Genomic DNA, 18,603 nt, shown 5'->3' with positions numbered 1-18,603 from the left:
TTCCTCCAACCTCAGTGTGGCCTCATCACGACAGTGGAGGAAGCCATGGATGGACATAATTGGGATGGGAATGGCAAGTGGAATTAAAATGGGTGGCCACTGGGAGATCACACTTGTTTTGGCGGAGGGAGCAACTGTGTGCTGGATGTGGAGGCTGGTGGGGTGGTAGGAGAGGGCAAGAGGAACCTTATCCCTGGTAGGGTGGCAGAAGGATGGGGTAAGAGCAGATATGTGTGAAATGCAGGGCAGCGTTGATAAATTGAGGAAGGGAAGCCCCTTTCTTTGAAAAAGGAGGACATCTCCTTCATTGTAGAATGAAAAGCCTCATCCTGAGAGCAGATGCAGCAGAGATGGAGGAATTGAAAAAAGGGATGGCATTTTAATAGTCTTTTAACAGCAGGATAGAAGCTGTCTTTGACCCTGGAGATATGTACTTTCACACTTTTTAGCCTCTGCCAAATGGAGGGGAGAAGGAAGAATGTTGGGATGGATGGGGTCTCTGATTACATTGACTCATTACTGAGGTGCCAGAAGTACAAAGTCTCTGGAGGGAAAGTTGGTTTCTGTGATGTGTTAAGTTGTGTCCACAACTCCCTACAGTTTCTTACAGTCATGTTGCCATTCCAAGCTATTATGCATCCACAGAAGCTACTTCATGTGGTGCATTGACAAAAATGGGTAAGGGTTGACATGAACATGACAAATTTCTTTAGCCTCCTGAGGAAGTAGAGGCAATTGTTACCTTTCTTGACCAAGGTATCTACAAGGTTGGACCAGGAAAGGCTATTGGTTATGTGAACACCTAGGAACTTAAAAGCTCTAAACCTCTCAACCTCAACACCAATGATGTAGACAAGACCCCTCCTGAAGTCATTGACCAGTTCATTTGTTTTACTGAACTTGAGGTAAAGGTTGGTGTCATTACACATTTTCTTGCATTTTAACCCAAAATAAAACAGAAGAATCCAAGTAAATACCTACCAATCTTTCTCAGTGTTAAACTGGCGAACAGCATTTACAAGAAGCAACAGAAGATCGTAGTAACTCTGGCGGAGTACACTCCATACGTCCTTTCCACAGCCCTCCAATTGCTGACGATAGCTGGAAACACAAAGCTAGAACTAGATTTTGGGTGTCATATTTGACAGTAGCAATGATTAATAAAGCAGATATCCTAAAAAAAAATCATAACCACATGAACCATCACTTGAGCAAGGACCAAAAGTCCTCGCCTTCATCTTTCATTGGCCTGTAACTTTACATTCTGAAGTACCACAACAAAGCAGACTTTAGCAGTGTAAAACACTAAGTAGATTTACCATGGAAAACTTCACATGAAAATACCAAAGGAACTTTTGTATCTAGTATTGTAATAAAGCTGACAGATGAAAATGAGTTCATTCCACTTTGAAAACCTGCACCAGTTATGAACCTCACAACTGGAGACCAAGAGTGCCTTGTAAAACTTGAAGCAGATTAACTATATATTTTACAATCATGGCAGAAAATTCATCCCCTCAGAAAAGGCAAATGGAGCTAAATAGAAGGTAACGAAAAGCAAGGCTCCAAACAAAATGGCAATATCAGTGAAACCAAGAACCTTGGCTGATGAGAATGTCGAACACCAGAGCAACAATTGCCACGCTGCTTGCAAACATACATTCAAAAATGTTGATAGAAATTGGAGTGAGCCAGAAAGCTCCCTCATTGGTTAGAAAAAGGTCTAGTCTCATTTCTTGGAATAAGGATCAAGATAGCCAGCGTGTGTAACTCTATATAACACAGAAAGGTGCATCCACTCAAAAAGCAGGAACATGGATACTGCAGTCATGAAGCCAAACGATAACTCTGCTTGCAAACTATAATTACTTCTGCAAAGGTCAAACATAGTACAGTGCTTTGAGAAAAGTATTCGTCCCCCAACCCTTTGTTCACATAATTGAGTATTGCAATCAGGGATTTTGATCAAATTAACTAAGAATTTTTATTTAAGAATCGCAAGCTCCTTTTTTCATAGAGCTGAGAAAATAGAAAATTGTAAAGCATGAAAAATTAAAAATTCAAAACTGAAATGTCAGCAGTTCAAAAGTGTTCATTCCCACTTTGCTCTGTATTTAGTTGAGCCACCTCCTGCTGCTGTTACAGCCTGTAGTCTCTTTGGTAAGTTCCTATTAGCTTTGCACAACATTATAGAGCAAGCTTTGCTCATCTCTCCTTGCAAAATTTCTCAAGCTGTGCCAGGTTAGTTGGGGAGTGGCTGTGGACAGCAATCTTGAGGTCTCACCAAGGATGCTTGATCGGGTTAAAGTCAGGACTCTGTCTGGGCCACTCAAGGACATCAATTTTCTTCATTTGAAGCCACTCCGTGGTTGCTTTGGCAGAGTGCTTTGGGTCATTGTCCTGCCAAAAGACAAACTTCCTCCCTCGTTTATGCTTTCTGGCAAGGCTAGTATGTTTTTAATCCAAGATCTCTCTCTGCATTTAGCAGCATTCATCTTCCCACTAATCTTGACCAGATTGCCCAGCTCTGTGCTGAAAAGCATCCCTAAAGCATGATGCTACCTCCATCATGCTTTACAGTAGGGATGGGGTTACGTGGCTGATGGACAGTATTAGATTTACACCACAGGTACCACTTAGTGTTGAGGCTAAAAAGTTCCCCTTAGTTTCAAATGACCACAGGACCTTCTTTCACATCTTAACAGTATCTTCTAAGTGACAGCTTGCAAAGTCTTTATGGGCAAGAATATGCTTTTTTAGCCAAGGCTTCTTCCTTGCCACTCTTCCATAAATGCCTTTTTTGTGCAAGATGCTTAGGGACTGTGGAGCCATGAACTTCATATCCAGTTGGAGCCACTGACTCCTACAGCTCACTCAAAGTGACTGATGGTGTCACAGTAACTTTTCCTACAATTAATATCCTTCTCTGGTGCCTAAGTTTAGAGGGTGGCCTCACTGAGGGAGTGTGGCTGCAGTTTCATATTTTTTCCACTTTTTCACGATGGAATGCATTGAGCTCTAAGGTATGTTCAATGTTTTGAGATGGTCTTTTATCCTTCTCCAGATTTTTGTTCTCTACTGTCATTTCCTTGACTTGCCTTGAATGCTCTTTTGTCTTCATTTTGGTTGGTCTATTGAAAATCTACCATACTGTTGGACTTTACGGGGGTGGGGGGGGGGGTATTTATTCCGATGATCCTCCAATTTTCTACCTGAACAAATCAGGTGAGTTTGTAAGGTAATATATAATATTGCACCCGGGGAAAGTTAGCGTGGCAATTACAAAGGGGATGAATATTTTTCAGCCTCTCAATTTTCCTTTTTAATTTTTAATAAACTGTTGACAAGTTTTGGAATTTTTCTCTTGATTTGACATGATGCGGCAATGTTTTGTAAGTTAGTTCAAAATGCTACTAATCATATTTAAAAATTTAGAAAATGAAACAGTAAAATGTGAAAATAGTTACGGAGGCTGAATACTTTTTAAAGGCACTGTATCAACTGGCTTTTAGAAAAACGATGAAACAGTTTATCAGCAAAGAAAGCTCCTTTGAAACACACAATTTAACACCACTTATAGGCCAGTGTGGAAAATCAAACTACTTTGATTATATTGAAAAGTAAATAAAACTTTGGAGATCGTTTACATTTAAAATCCAAATTAGAAGAGACATCTGATCATTGGTACTCATTTTCAAAGTAAAGTGGATCAAAGAATAATTTAAAATAATTCCTGCAGAATTTTTTTTTATCTTACAATTGGCAAGTTAATGACTTGGGCAAGTCTTCAGGAAGAATTATTAAACTGGAATCATAATGATGTGTCAAACTGGTCCAGTAAAGGTTCTAGTTTGAAATCTAATTTGGACATTTGTGGATATAATCTAAGGTGATGATTCTGTGCACAGCTGCAGGAGGCAAATTGTTACAGCTGGCAACATCCGAAGTTGTGTGTGTCTAAACTAACATTACTCTCAAACAAGAAAACTAACTAGTAATGGCAATGCTGTCTGTGGAAACAGTTCCAAATGACACTGTGCACATCATCATGACTACATTTTGATTAAGTATTGCAGCCCTGAGTAGATATGAGAATCTAAACATTTCTATTTCTGTATAAAAGAAATTCAAATGATTTTGTTTGTTAAATGGAGCAATGCCAGTAACGTTCTTCCACCATCTTACTGGGCTATGTTATTGTGGATGTTGAATTCCAAATTTCCATACATGAAAAGAAGCACTTATGATCTTACTAACATGTTTATGATCTGAGCAGTTTTTGTTCAAGCCAGTCTTCAAAAATGGCTTTATGTGAAACATCCTCAAACTCTCACTCACCCCATCCATTTATTTAACGCTTAAAATAATACTGACGAGTTTCAAATCTCCTGAGGCATTGCTTTCATATAAAAATACACATCACTCCTTTGATGATCATACATTATCCATTTAATACAGGAATGGAGGGGGTGGTGGAAATATCCACCCGTACATCTGGATAAAAATTCGTGGATGGAACTTTTTATTTTGGTTGTTAATCATATGTTTGTAATAAAGCTTGTGGGAAAGACTAGCATCGTTAAGAACCAACCGCAGTCTCCCACACACATTGTGTCCTATTCCATGGGACAGCATGGAATAGGATACTTCATTTACTTCAGAGAACATTCAAAATCAAAACAATCTGATATTATCAGAAAATGACATTTCCACCAGATAAACGGCTGTCACAAGCATTTACGTGAAGATGCTATGTTGGGGGGAGGGTGGAGAAAATCATCCTTAATGCAAAACAGTGCAGTGTATTTAATTTGGCTGGAAATAAAAAACTGCACATAAGCAAACCAAATAAATCAGAGCCACCAGGTTCAGCCTGGAGCCTATGTTGGAAAGGCTCCTTGCTGACCTCAGCAACCCCAAACCGCTCATAGGAAGGAGAAAATTCCAACGACTTCCTGTCCCTGACAACATTCACAGCTCACATCTGAAAACAGCTGTTTCAGCGAGATACCAGCACCTTGTAATAACACCAAGCAAGGTGCACAAGAAAGCCATCAAGTGTTCCTCTTAGCTGTCAATGTTCAAAAAAATTTTCAAATTACCTGTGAAAATTAGACCACCTCAACTTCCTCAGTAAAGATTATTAATAAAGATATCAGCAATAATAATGTATATTTAAAATAATCTCGAAACTAGCTGATGTGGAACTACACACAAGGGTGCAGCCAGCAACACAGTATTGCTTCAAAATGCCTCAATACAGGGAAGTCTGCGATCTATACTATTAAGAGAAAATGAAAGATAGCTAAAGCCAAGAGATCTCTCACAAGAAACACCTTAGTGCTACCCAGTCATGAAAAACTACCACAATCTAAAGTGCATTAGCTGGGCCTAGAAAGAAGTTTGTAAATCTTATAACTGTCAGCAGAGTAAGAGATCTTTTGGGTTATTAGGAATTTAGAAAGGGCAAATAAAAAATCAAAAGCAGGTTTAAACTAACTGACCATTGTTGAAATGAGCTGGTATTAGAGTGCCAAGCTGAGACGGACTCAAGAGGCTACGGTAAATGCCTGGTAAGTTTCTTTCTTGCTTTCTTATTACACAGTTAGAGCAGTAAAACAAGCAAGTGGGCAGTGGAGTGCTCCTCTTGCGGGTTATGGGAAGACAGGGAGACCTCCAGCATCTCTGATGATTACACCTGCAAGTTCATCCAGCTGCAGCTTCCTACAGACCAGAACTGGAGCTAGATCAACTCCAGATCTGACTCTGTGACTCAGGAGGTAAGGAGAGAGAAGAGGCAAGCAGTAATGAGACTGTGATAGTAAGCAGTAGTGATTCATTGGTTAGGGGAACAGACAAGAGGTTCTGTGGACCTGAACAAGATTCCCCGATGGTATGTTGCCTCCCAGATTCCAGGGTCAGAGACATCCTGGATCAAGTCCATTGCATTCTTAAGGAGGAGGGTAAGCAACCAGATGTTGTGGTCATGTCAGCACTAATGACATAGGCAGGAAGGATGAGGTGGTCCTGCAAAGTGAGTTCCGGGAGTTAGGTGCTAAATTAAAGGACAAGACCTCCATGGCAGTGATCTCAGGATTGCGACCCATGCCACATGCTAGAAATAGGAAAATAATAGTTTAAAATGAGGCTATAAATAAAAAGATAATCTAGTTTAACACATGGCTAAGGAGTGAGGGCTTCAGATTTTTTTTATCACTGGGCTCTCTTCAGGGAAGGTGGGACCTGTACAAACAGGATGGTTTGCACCTAAACTGGAGGGTGAAAGATATTCTTGTGGGAAGGTTTACTAGTGCTGCTCCAAGGATTTTAAATAAGAGTTACAGGGGGGTGGGAATCAGAGCACCAGGGCAGCTAGTGGAGTGGTTGTGGGAAAAGTAGATCTGAAATCTGTCTATTTCATGAGTATTGTAGGTAAGGCAGATGAGATGAGAGCATGAATCAGCACTTGGAATTAAGATATTGTAGCCATGGGTCATACTTGGTTGCAGGAGGGGTAGGACAGGCAGCTCAATGTTCTGGGGTTCCATTATTTGAGACAAGGTAGAGCAGGAGGTATTAAAGGGGAAGGGGTGGCATTACCAGTCAAGGAAAATGTCATGGCAGTGCTTAAAAAGCACAGACTGGAGGGCTCATCTAAGGAGGCTATATGAGTGGAACTGAGGAATAAGGATGACCACATCCAAACCTCAACATGGCGCCAGCAAACAATGCATCCAATGGCGACGTCCTTCAGACAATTCACAAAACTAACTCTTTCAAATATGATTCTACTACTAAGCTGTGTACAATTGGAACCTGTGATTTACACTTTGATAGTGTGTTTTTGGGCCGATTGAGCAATCCAGTACTTTGCCGTCTCTGAGGGAGTTTGCTGAGTCTGGGAGCAGAGTGTGCAGCCTGGAGATGCGGCGCAAGGCCATGATCAACTCCATTGCTTCTCTCCATTTGAGACGATCAGCAAGCCTGAAGTCAATGAAGACTAGAAAAGGCAGGTGTGTGTTCAGTATCGTCTGCCAGTGCTTGACAAGTCTTCCTCTCCCGCTATCTCGCTGCTGTTGGAGAAAAGGGCAGGAGTCTTGGGTTCCACACTGCAAGGATTGATTGGCAAGGCACATGGCTGTGGATTAGTTTTGGGGGAACGTTGAGGTTCATGTTGAATGTGTTACTGGACTCTGCTTACTTTTTTAAAAAAAAAAGTTTTTGATCAGGGGCGATTGGTGAGGACTGGGTGCTTCAGTGAAAACTGGCTCTGCGACCTACAGTCAGCCAGCAGCACTGAACTAAACTCTCCTGCATTCCTAGTACAATGCTGATATTCTGTGCTATTGGCTGGCTTTTTACCGTTCGTGCAATTTGTATTTTTTCATGTATGGGTGCTTAAACTTTGAACTTTAAACTTTGAACCACATTAGTGGGAATATATTATAGACTACACAATAGTCAGCAGGATTTAGAGGAGTAAATTTATAGAGCAGAAGTTCCCGACTTGGGGTTCACAGACCCTTTGGTTAACAGTAGGAGTCCATGGCATAAAAACGGTTGGGAATCCCTGTTCTGCAGAGATAATGTGAATGCAGAGCAGTGTGTATAGGCCAGGTGTGAAATGGCATGGTGAATAACCAGAGACTAGACGACATCTACATCATTTATCATAATATTGTAATTTGTCCTCTACTGTGCTTATTGTCTTGTCTATTATGTATTGTACTGCCCTGCACTGTTTTGTGCACTTTATGTAGTCCTGTGTAGGTCTGTAGTCTGGTGTAGTTTTGTGTTGTTTCATGTAGCACCATGGTCCTGGAGGAACGTTGCTTCGTTTTCACTGTACCAGCAGTTTATGGTCGAAATGACAATAAAAAGCGACTTCACATGAGGAAATCTGCAGATGCTGGAATTTCAAGCAATACACATAACTCACATCAAGGGGCAGAGGAGGTTTGGATTAACCTTGGTTTGGGTTTGGGTAACCATTGGGTTACCTGGAGAAATCGGCGGTAGCAGAACGCTGCATTCGCAATGGCCGTAGGATTGACTTCGATGGCACAAAACTACTGTGTCGCAGCAATGGCTTCTGGAAATGCCTGGTGAAGGAAGCCATTGAAATAAACTAGAGGAAAAGACTTTTAACAAAGACGAAGGTCTTGCTCCAAGTAAGAACTGGAACTCGATTGTAATTAAGGTAGGACAGTGGAAACCTGATTGGAAGAGGACTAACGTATCAGGAGGGATGGACAATGGGAGTATAAATAGGCATCCCTGATGAAAATGGCAGAATTTGTCAATGAAGTGTTGGTTAAAATCAATACCTGTATCCAGCTGGAAGTCCGAGAAGAGTTCATTCAAAATAGCAGAAAGTTGCAAGCAAAACAAGTTTGTGATGATGTAGAGTAATGTAATGAGTGACAGATGACACATATTGTTCATAATAGAACTGCTCGACATAATTCACATCGAGTCACTCTGTGTCCACTTTAAGAGACTGTGTCTGACGTTAGGCGTCAGTTTAAGGTGACTGCTTTTTGTTTGTTCATAATGGAAGTAAAGGGCTGTGGCTTTTGTCAAGCACATAAAATGATCCTCACATTCTAGTCACAATTTCATACACTGGTGACTCTGACGCTCTCGGACAATCCCAGAGTTACTCAACAACATATCGACCAAATTGGTTACCTTGAAGCTTTGGGAGCAGCATGCTACTGCGTGTTTTTCCACAGGCAGAAGCCCAGTTCACGTTGCAAGAAATCACCACAGAAAATACCAAATTTTACTACATTTTAGCATTGCTAAGCAGTTCCACTGCAGCCAGAGTGCTGAGTCCACTAAAAGACCCAACTGCACGTGATAAAAATATCACTCTGACTTTTTAAAGAACTCTTTATGCAAGAAATGCCAGATCAAGCTTGCACAGCCCTAGCTAATGTACCTGTGAAGGACTATAGGGAGCCTGCTAAAATGGCCGATAGTCAACACTCAGGCAGGCAGCAGCCCATTATTCCTTCTCCTTTCCCTGCCTCAATAAGCCCGGTCAGCAGAGCATCAAGCAGACTCACGCTGGCAGCTCCAAACCAGCCAATGTCGGGACTATGTTTTAACCACACACACTTCGGCATGAATGCCAAGAAGGGCTGACTGCCACGCAGCTTCAGCAGAACCAGAGCATCAGCACATCAGAGGTCTGCGAACGGTGTGGGTTCCAGCTGCCAGGGTTGCCTATTGTTCATTCCGGACACCCTTTCAGGGCAATGCTTCCTGTGTGGCACGGGAGTTCCAGTATGCTGCCACCAACGGCCATTGATTGAAGGCACAGTGACAGACCTTTGCTGGAAACCGCCAGCAGCAGCAGGATCTGGACTTCTGGGACACGACACATGCCGCTCTGCTTCAATGGACAATCCTACATGTGGGACTTTGTCTTGGCAGAGTTGTTAGACCCCTGCTCGGTGCAGATTTCATGTGTGCCAAAGGACTGTTCGTAGATAAAGAGTCACAGAATCATAGAGAAGTACAGCGCTGAAATAGGCTCTTTGGCCCATCCAGTCCATGCCAAAACCAATTAAACTGCCTACCCCATTGACCCACATACAGAACATAGCCCTCCATACGGCTACCATCCACATACATATCCAAACTTCACTTAAACGTTGAAATCGGGTTCGCATGCACCACTTGTGCTGGCAGCTTATTCCACACTCACAACCCTTTGAATGAAGGAGTTTCCCCACATATTTCCCTTAAACTTTTCATCTTTCACCCTTAACCCATGACCTCTAGTTGTAGCCCCACCCAACCTCAGTGGAAAAAGCCTGCTTGCATTAACCCTATCTATACCCCTCATAATTTTTGTATACCTCTATCAAGTCTGATCTCATTCTTCTACGTTCTAAGGTATAAAGTCCAAACCTATTCAACCTTTCCTTATAACTCAGGTCCTCCAGACCCAGCAACAACCTTGTAAATTTTCTCTGCACTCTTTAAACCTTGTTTACATTTTTTCCTGTAGGTAGGTGACAAAAACTGCACACACTACACTAAATTAGGCCTTATCAATGTCTTATACAATTTCAACATAACATCCCATCTCCTGCACTCAATATTTTGATTAGGGCAGCCAATGTACCGAAAGCTTTCTTTACAACCCTATCTACCTGTGATGCTACCTTCAATGAATTAAGGACCTGTATTCCCGGATCCCTTTGTTCTACCACACTCCTCAGTGCCCTACCGTCACTATGTAAGATCTACACTGGTTGGTCCTACCGAAGTGCAAAACCTCTCACTTGTCTGCATTAAATTCCATCAGCCATTTTTCAGCCCATTTTTCCAGCTGATGCAGATCCCTTTGTAAACCATGATAGCCTTCCTCGCTGTCCACTACACCCCTGATCTTGGTGCCATCTGCAAATTTGCTGATCCAGTTAACCACATTACCATCCAGATCATTGATATAGATGACGAATAATAAAGGACACAGCACCAATCCCCTGCGGCACACCACTAGTCATTGGACTCAAGTCAGAGAGGCAACCATCTACTACCACTATTTGGCTTCTCTCACAAAGCTAATGTCTAATCCAATTTACTATCTCATCTTGAATGCCGAGCAAGTGAACCTTCTTGACCAGCCTCCCATGTGGGACCTTATCAAATGCCTTGCTGAAGTCCATGTAGACAATATCCTCTCCCTTACCTTCATCAACTTCCCTGGTAACTTCCTCAAACAACTCTTAAGATTGGTTAGACATGACCTACCATGCACAAAGCCATGCTGACTATCCTTATTCAGTCCACGTTTATCCAAATACTTATATATCCGGTCCCTTAGATCAGCGGTCCCCTACTACTGGGCTGCGGACCGGTACCGGGCCGCAAAGCATGTGCTACCGGGCCGCAAGGAAACGAGATGAGTCAGCTGCACCTTTCCTCATTCCCTGTCACGCAGTGTTGAACTTGAACATAGGGTTGCCAACTGTCCCGTATTTGCCGGGACATCACGTATATTGGGCCAAATTGGTTTGACCCATACGGGACCGCCCTTGTCCAGTATTTCCCCCACTAAGGTAGAGCGTCCCTATGAAACCTTTCGTGCTGAAATGGTGTAAAGCAAAAAAGCAATTACCATTAATTTATATGAGAAAAATTTTTGAGCGTTCCTAGACCCAAGAAATAACCTAACAAATCATACCAAATAACACATAAAACTGAAAATAAATAACACTAACATATAGTAAAAGCAGGAATGACATGATAAGTACACAGCCTATATAAAGTAGAAATAATGTATGTACAGTATAGTCGGGAAGATGAAGGCAAAACCGATTTGTGGGAAAAAAATCGGCACGTATGCGCATGCACACACAGGTGCCCACGCAAGGCTTCATGGTCATGGTAGTCTTTCCTGGGGTAAAGTGTCCTGGGATTTGACTGCTACTTTTGTCCCTTATTTGGGAGTGAGAAAGTTGGCAACCCTAACTGTTAAAGACATGCTGAGGTGAGTTTAACCCTACTTGAACAGCACCAACCCCACCCCCCGCCAGTCAGCAAGAATATTGTCAATATTAAACCGGTCTGCGGTGCAAAAAAAGGTTGGAGACCCTTGCCTTAGATCACCTTCCAATTACCTTCCCACTACTAATGTCAGACTCACTTGTTTATAATTTCCTGGTTTACGTTTAGAGCTTTATTTTTTAAAAAAAACAGCATAACAACATTGGCTATCCTCCAATCTTCCAGTACCTCTCCTGATGCTAACAATGATTTAAATATCTCTACTAGGGTCCCGGCAATTTCTGAAAAACTGCTGGCTTGTGGACACAAAAAGACTTTGGGTCATTACCCTGTACCCCCAGTAAGTTCCTTACGTTCACTCTTTTAGCGCATGGAGCATCACAAGTGAATTCACTTGCCTGCTGGGTGAATTCCCAAACTTCACTCAGCCCACATTTTGCATTACAGTCCCAAAGCATGTGGTCGAGCACCATATTTCCACAACTGGCTCGCAGGCCCAAGCCCGTGCATGTAGACTGGACTTAGAAAAGCTGGCCAGCGTGAAGGCCAAGTTTGCTAACATGTTTGGCATTGAATGTAGGGCGAATATTGGGGCAGCCCAACGCTTTACGATACAGGCGACCCCAGGTTCAGTTCCAGCCACTGCCTGTGAGGAATTTGTACATTCTCCCCATGACCGTGTGGGTTTTCTGTGGCTGCTCCAGTTTCCTCCCATAGTCCAAAGATGTACCAGTTGGTAAACGAATTGGTCGTTGTAAATTGTCCTGTAATTAGGCTAGGATTAAATTAAAGGACTGATGGTTGGCATGGCTCGAAGGGCTGGATCTCAATAAATAAATATAGACGGCCTGATTAGGGATAGTCGTCATGGTTTTGTACCTGGTAGATCACGTCTAACTAACCTTATGGAGGTTTTTGATGAGGTTACCAGGAAGGGCAATAAAGGCAAGGCAGCGGATGTTGTCCACATGGACTTCAGCATGGCCTCTAACAAAGTTTCACACAGAAGGTTGGTCCAGAAGGTTCAGTGGCTTGGCATTTAGGATATAGTAGTAAATTCGATTCAACACTGACTTAGCGGGAGAAGCCCATGTGTGGCACTAGATGGTTGTCTCTCTGACTGGAAGCCTGTGATTCAGTATTGGGGCTGGGTCCACTGATAACATGGTGAACTGTCTCAGCAAATTTGCGGACACCACCAAGATTAGGGGTGTAGTGGACAGCAAGGAAGACTATCAGGCCTTGCAGAGGGATCTGAACCAGCTGAAAAAAAAATGGGCTGAAAAATGGCAGGTGGAATTTAATGCAAACAAGTATGAGGTGTTGTACTTTGGGAGGACAAACCAGGAAAAGGACATACACAGTGAATGATAGGGCACTGAAGAGTGCAGTAGAAGAGGAAACTGGGAATATAGATACACAATTCCTTCGTGGTGGCATCACAAGTAGATAGAGTCGTAACGAGAGCTTTTGGCACGTTGCCCTTCACAAATCAAAGTATTGAGTTCAGAAGGTGGGATGCTATGTTGAAGTTTGATATGATATTGTTGAGGCACAATTTAGTGAACAGTTCTGCTCATCTACCTATTGGAAAGATATCAATAAAATTGAAAGAGTACATACAAAATTTATAAGCATATTGCTGGGACTTGAGGTCTTGAGTTATAGGGAAAGGTTGAATAGGTTAGGACTTTATTTCCTGGGAGGTCAGAGAATAAAGGGAGATTTGATAGAGGTATTCAAAATTGAGGGGTATAGGCAGAGAAAATGCAAGCAGGGTTTTTCCACTGAGGTTGGGAGAGACTAGATCTCGACGTCATCGGACTAAAATAGCATGGACTAGATGGGCTGAAATGCCTTTTTTAGTGCTGTAGTGCTCTGTAACCGTGAGCACGCAGCCAAGTGGTTAAGGCATTGGACTAGCAACCTGAAGGTCGTGAGTTCGAGCCCCAGCCAAGGGAACATGTTGTGTCCTTGAGCGAGGCACTTATTCACACATTGCTCTACGACGACACTGGTGCCAAGCTGTATGGGTCCTAATGCCCCTCCCTTGGACAACATTGGTGTCGTGGAGAGGGGAGACTTGCAGCATGGACAACTGCTGGTCTTCCATACAACCTTGCTCAGGCCTGTGCCCTGGAGAGTGAAGACTTTCCAGGTGCAGATTCATGGTCTCGCAAGACTAATGGTTGCTCTGTAACTCCCCTAAATGTTATTAACAGTAAAAAAGATAGATGTTTTACTTAAGTAATACCATAGTCAGGAATTGTGACAGCAATGGTAAAGATAAGCAGTCAAGTCTTTTCCCTGGGTAGAAATGTCAAATACTGAAGGTGAGATGGAGGAAGTTAAAGAAGTTAAAGGAAGTTCATTACAGGGCAGGGTTTTTTTTATTTAAACACAGTGTAGTAGGTGCTTGGAGTGTACTGTCAGGGGAGTGATGGAAGCAGATATGCAAGTGGCATTTAGGAGGCTTTTAGATAGATACGTATATCTGCAGGGTTTGGAGGGACATGGATCATGTGCAGACAGAAGAGTTACATTTAATTTGGCATTGTGTTCAGCACAGACATTGTGGGCTGAAGGATGTTGAAAACTACTATTTTTTAATACTTTTTATAAGATTTGTACTTTTTAAACAAACTCGTATTTTTCACACTTTCTGGTAGAAAGCAGTATAGCAGCTAAACTAACAGGTTATCACCTTTCTCATTTTTCATTGGCTAAGAATTAGCACATTACTCATGTGATGCAATTGCTTTAATCATGTAGCCCGTTAACTTGTTTAATCTTATCTAAGGAATTTCCCTCATCTTATCTATAAAAGTGATAGAATTTTTAAAGAAGTACCATCGTTAGTCTTTCGTCCTAGCATTAATTCCCTTCTTAGCATCGTTTCTCGGCTTTTTTTTAAAAGTTTGCTTAATATTTGTACATCTGTTTGTACTCTGAAAATTAACTGAAATCTTTGAATTAAGACTACTCATCATTTCTGAAGAACCCCAAGGATCAGAAAATAAACAGATTCAACAAGGGGTTGTTCCTGTGCTGTTCTATAAATTCTTGAAATAGATATTCAGCTATTTGAGCCAGTTCCACCATTCCATTTGATCATAATTAACCATACAATGCCATTAAATCTTCAGTTCACATCAATACTGTTGCCTTATCTTAATCAACACACACAAAATGCTGGAGGAATTCAGCAGGCCGAGCAGCATCTATGGAGAAGAGTACAGCCGACGTTTCAATTGGAGACCCTTGTTTGCCTTATTTTAATCTTCTACTTTCCATTATCACATTCAGTTCACCTAGCCAGACAAGTTCTTCCAATTCCACTCACTTTTGTCTGTAGAAATCATTCCAACCATCTGGACCTACTGCACCAGTGGAAATGCACTCCTACTAGTTTCTTTTTGAAGTGATTATAAAATTATTGAGCACAGTAGCGAAGCAATCCTCTACATGCACAAAGGTGTCTAGTAAGATTTACCAGTTATATCATGTTAGATTAACATTTTGTCACACCAACATCTACTGCAGATAACCAACACAAATAATTCATTACGAAACAGCAACATGAATCATCAAGCAAAACAGAAACTCACAACCCAAGCTCCCAACTATTTACTGCAAACGAAATGTTTGGCTACTTGGTCACTGAGGGGTACAATTACTGAGGTTCACGAGGCTGAGCGGTTACTCCATACCTGATCAATTCCTTCTGACAGGTTAACATTTCCTGAAGAAAGAGAATGCAGGAGAACTGGAAGAGATGAGGCTGTCCTAGCGACTGCAGGCATTCACAAACTGCATGGAGAACTTTGATGACATTATTGGCCTGGGCCTTACGCAAAGATAGAACCTGTAAAACACTACAAAGGTTTTGATTTATTTTTAAGGGGACTGAGTAACAGTTCTAGGTATTATTCATAACATGGGAAAGCAATACCCCACACTTTGGTAAACACATGTCACCAACGCACATCACTTGATTTCTCTTCATGTATTTCAGAAGGCCTTTGACAAGGTGCCACACATGAGGCTGCTTAGCAAGATAAGAGCCCGTGGAATTACAGGGAAGTTACTAGCGTAGGTGGAGCTTTGGCTGGTCGGCAGAAAACAGAGAGTGGGAATAAAGGGATCCTATTCTGGCTGGCTGCCGGTTACCAGTGGAGTTCCACAGGGGTTAGTGTTGGGACCGTTACTTTTTAAGACGTACGTCAATGACTTGGACTACGGTATTAAGGCCTTTGTGACTAAATTTGCCGATGATACGAAGGTAGGTGGAGGAGCGGGTAGTGTTGAGGAAACAGAGAGCCTGCAGAGAGACTCAAGATAGATTAGGGGAATGGGCAAAGAAGTGGCAAATGAAATACGATGTTGGAAAGTGTATGGTCACGCACTTTGGTAGAAGAAATAAACAGGCAGACTATTATTTAGATGGGGAGAGAATTCAAAACGCAGAGATGCAAAGAGACTTGGGAGTCCTTGTGCAAGATACCCTAAAGGTTAATCTCCAGGTTGAGTCGGTTGTGAAAAAGGCGAATGCAATGTTGGCATTCATTTCTAGAGGTACAGAATACAACAGCCAGGATGTGATGTTGAGGCTCTATAAGGCACTCGTGAGACCACACTTATAATATTGTGTGCAGTTTTGGGCTCCTTATTTTAGAAAGGATATACTGACATTGGAGAGGGTTCACAGGAGATTCATGAGAATGATTCCAGGAATGAAAGGGTTACTGTATGAGGAACGTCTGGCAGCTCTTGGGCTGTATTCCCTGGAGTTCAGGAGAATGGGGGGGGGGGGGGGCGGGATCTCACAGAAACATTCCAAATGTTAAAAGGCCTGAACAGATTAGCTATGACAAAATTATTTCCCATGGTAGGGGATTCTAGGACAAGAGGGCATGACTTCAGGATTGAAGGAGGTCCGTTTAGAACTGAGATGTGGAGAAATTGCTTTACTCAGAGGGAGTGGCTGTGGAGGCTAAGTCATTGAGTGTATTTAAGGCAGAGATAGATAGGTTCTTGATTAGCCAGGGCATCAAAGGGTATGGGGTGAAAGCAGGAGAGTGGGGATGACTGGATGAAGTGGATCAGCCTATGATTGAATGGCAGAGCAGACTCAATGGGCCAAATGACCTACTTCTGCTCCTAAATTTTATGGTTTTATGGCCTAATCTTATTTGTAACATAACTATGAAGTATCTGTAAAATAGTTGAAAGTGTTCTTTCATACAAAGGGCTGGATGTAGCTTGAGAATGAAGTGGTAAACTGCATTCCTCCAGGAAGTAAATAGGATATGCACCACACAATTTTTATTACATGTCCCATGTCGAGGCACCACATGCGATTAACCGGGTCTGCTCCCAGAGCTTCGCATATACCATTTGTTGCAGGATTTAGTACAAGAATAGCCCATGTGATTGCCATAAATTCCCCTCTTCCTTTCCTACATGGGATCTGGCAGTTGGTCTGTTTAATCAAACTTCTGCAGAAGGTGGAGACTGCCATTGAATATCTTCATAATGATAGATTTTGGATAAAGAAGGAAATCAAAGATTATAGAGAATAGTCAAAAAAAAGCAAGGTTAAGAACAAGTCAGCCAGGAACATTGAACGTCAGACCAGGCTCAAGGAGTCTAATGACCAACTTGCGCATCCAGTTCTTAAGCTCCCTCACTGCAAGTTTCCTACTCTCAGCATCTGGCTTACATATGAAGTATAGATGGTCATATTAATGTTCAGGATCAACTGCTAATTATATACCTCCTTCATCTGTCACATACCAGTACTTCTGAAACAATGTTTATAATGAACTCTACAGCAGGAAGATAGTGAGGCATGTCTGGGTTGGTAAATTAAATTTTGATTGTAATAGTTTCTTTCAATAGCTGCCAAATTACACACTTGATCTCCTCTAAATGTAAGTTTTTTTTAAAAGTCACATTCAAGTATTTTTCTTTAGTCTGAAAACCTAACCAGCTTACCTTTCAGATGAAATATTGAGATCTTTCATGAACTCTAAGATGCTCTTCAAAATTGGAAATTTGTCTTGGACTGGATCAACTTTAAATTCTTCCACGGACCTGAGTGAAAGTAATCTAAGTCGGCTTTTACTGAGTGGATTCTTGGGTTTGGAGCTGAAAGGAGAGTGAAGGTCCACACACGGAGATACTATGCTTTCACTGGGTGTCGTGCTCACTGAAGAAGCTGGCCCCTCTGTGCATGTTGGACCAGCAGGATCAGGGTCAGTGTTCAGTGTTGTGACAGCTTGCTGGGGCTTTTCACCCTCTGCGCTTTGTGACCGTACCAATGGCTCCTGTGATGCTGTAGACTGGGTAGTAGTACCCTGTCCCTGCAGATCGGCAGATTTAAGCACTGCACATTCCTGCTCTTGTAAAGTATCTGTTCTCTTATCAGAGGAAGAGTCAATATTTTTTGTTGTTAATGGTGGGAACTTTAGTAGCAAAAGGCTCTTCTCAATCCAGTTTTCACCTAGAAAAATAGGAAAAAGTGACACCAAGTGACAAATTTTAAGCAAATACTGTATTCATTCTATAAACAAGATTGATACAGATATTTTAACAGCTGGCTTGCAGTCACAGCAGCTAACCATTCCAAAATATCACCCTTGTGTGATAATAAAGGATTCTTTATTACTCAGAACATCCCAAAGTGGCCAAACATTTTTATGAGAGAACACTGAAAGTTTAAATCTGGATCAACACAACTGAGTGAAGACGTTCAAAAACTGCAGATGCTGAAATCTCATAGAAAACACTGGAAATATTCAGCAGGTCAGACAGCATTAGTGGAGAGAAAGGAGTTGAAATGCTTCAGTTTGAAGACCATTCAAAGCTGGGGTAGAGAAAACAAGTTAATTTTAAACTGGCAAATTAGTGTACTATTTTCACATGTACGAAGGCACAGTGAAAAACTCGTTTGTCCATACAGATCAATTCATAACAATGGCATATTTATGTAGTAGATGGTAAAACTCAGAATAAAGTGTTCCAGTACAGATAGACAGCAAGGTGCAAGGTCACAGTGAGGTAGATTGTGAGGTC

At 41.9% G+C, this 18,603-nt stretch overlaps 1 protein-coding gene across 3 annotated transcripts in view; it reads right to left on the bottom strand.

The window, feature by feature from the left end:
* zzef1 (zinc finger, ZZ-type with EF hand domain 1) overlaps nucleotides 1–18,603 on the bottom strand; it is a 261,590-nt gene that overhangs the window by 143,968 nt on the left and 99,019 nt on the right. For all 3 annotated transcript variants that reach the window (XM_072243417.1, XM_072243419.1, XM_072243418.1), the window contains exons 29-31: nucleotides 17,524–18,031; nucleotides 15,237–15,401; nucleotides 982–1,101 (exon numbers count right to left, since the gene is read on the bottom strand). In XM_072243417.1, the coding sequence (XP_072099518.1) occupies nucleotides 982–1,101; nucleotides 15,237–15,401; nucleotides 17,524–18,031 (793 nt within the window). The remainder of the gene's footprint in view (nucleotides 1–981; nucleotides 1,102–15,236; nucleotides 15,402–17,523; nucleotides 18,032–18,603) is intronic.

The sequence above is a fragment of the Mobula birostris genome, chromosome 25 (genome assembly GCF_030028105.1).
Source record: "Mobula birostris isolate sMobBir1 chromosome 25, sMobBir1.hap1, whole genome shotgun sequence".
Classification (NCBI taxonomy): domain Eukaryota; kingdom Metazoa; phylum Chordata; class Chondrichthyes; order Myliobatiformes; family Myliobatidae; genus Mobula; species Mobula birostris.
Note: the sequence above shows the minus strand (reverse complement) of the source record. Positions and strands in the feature narration are given on the sequence as shown.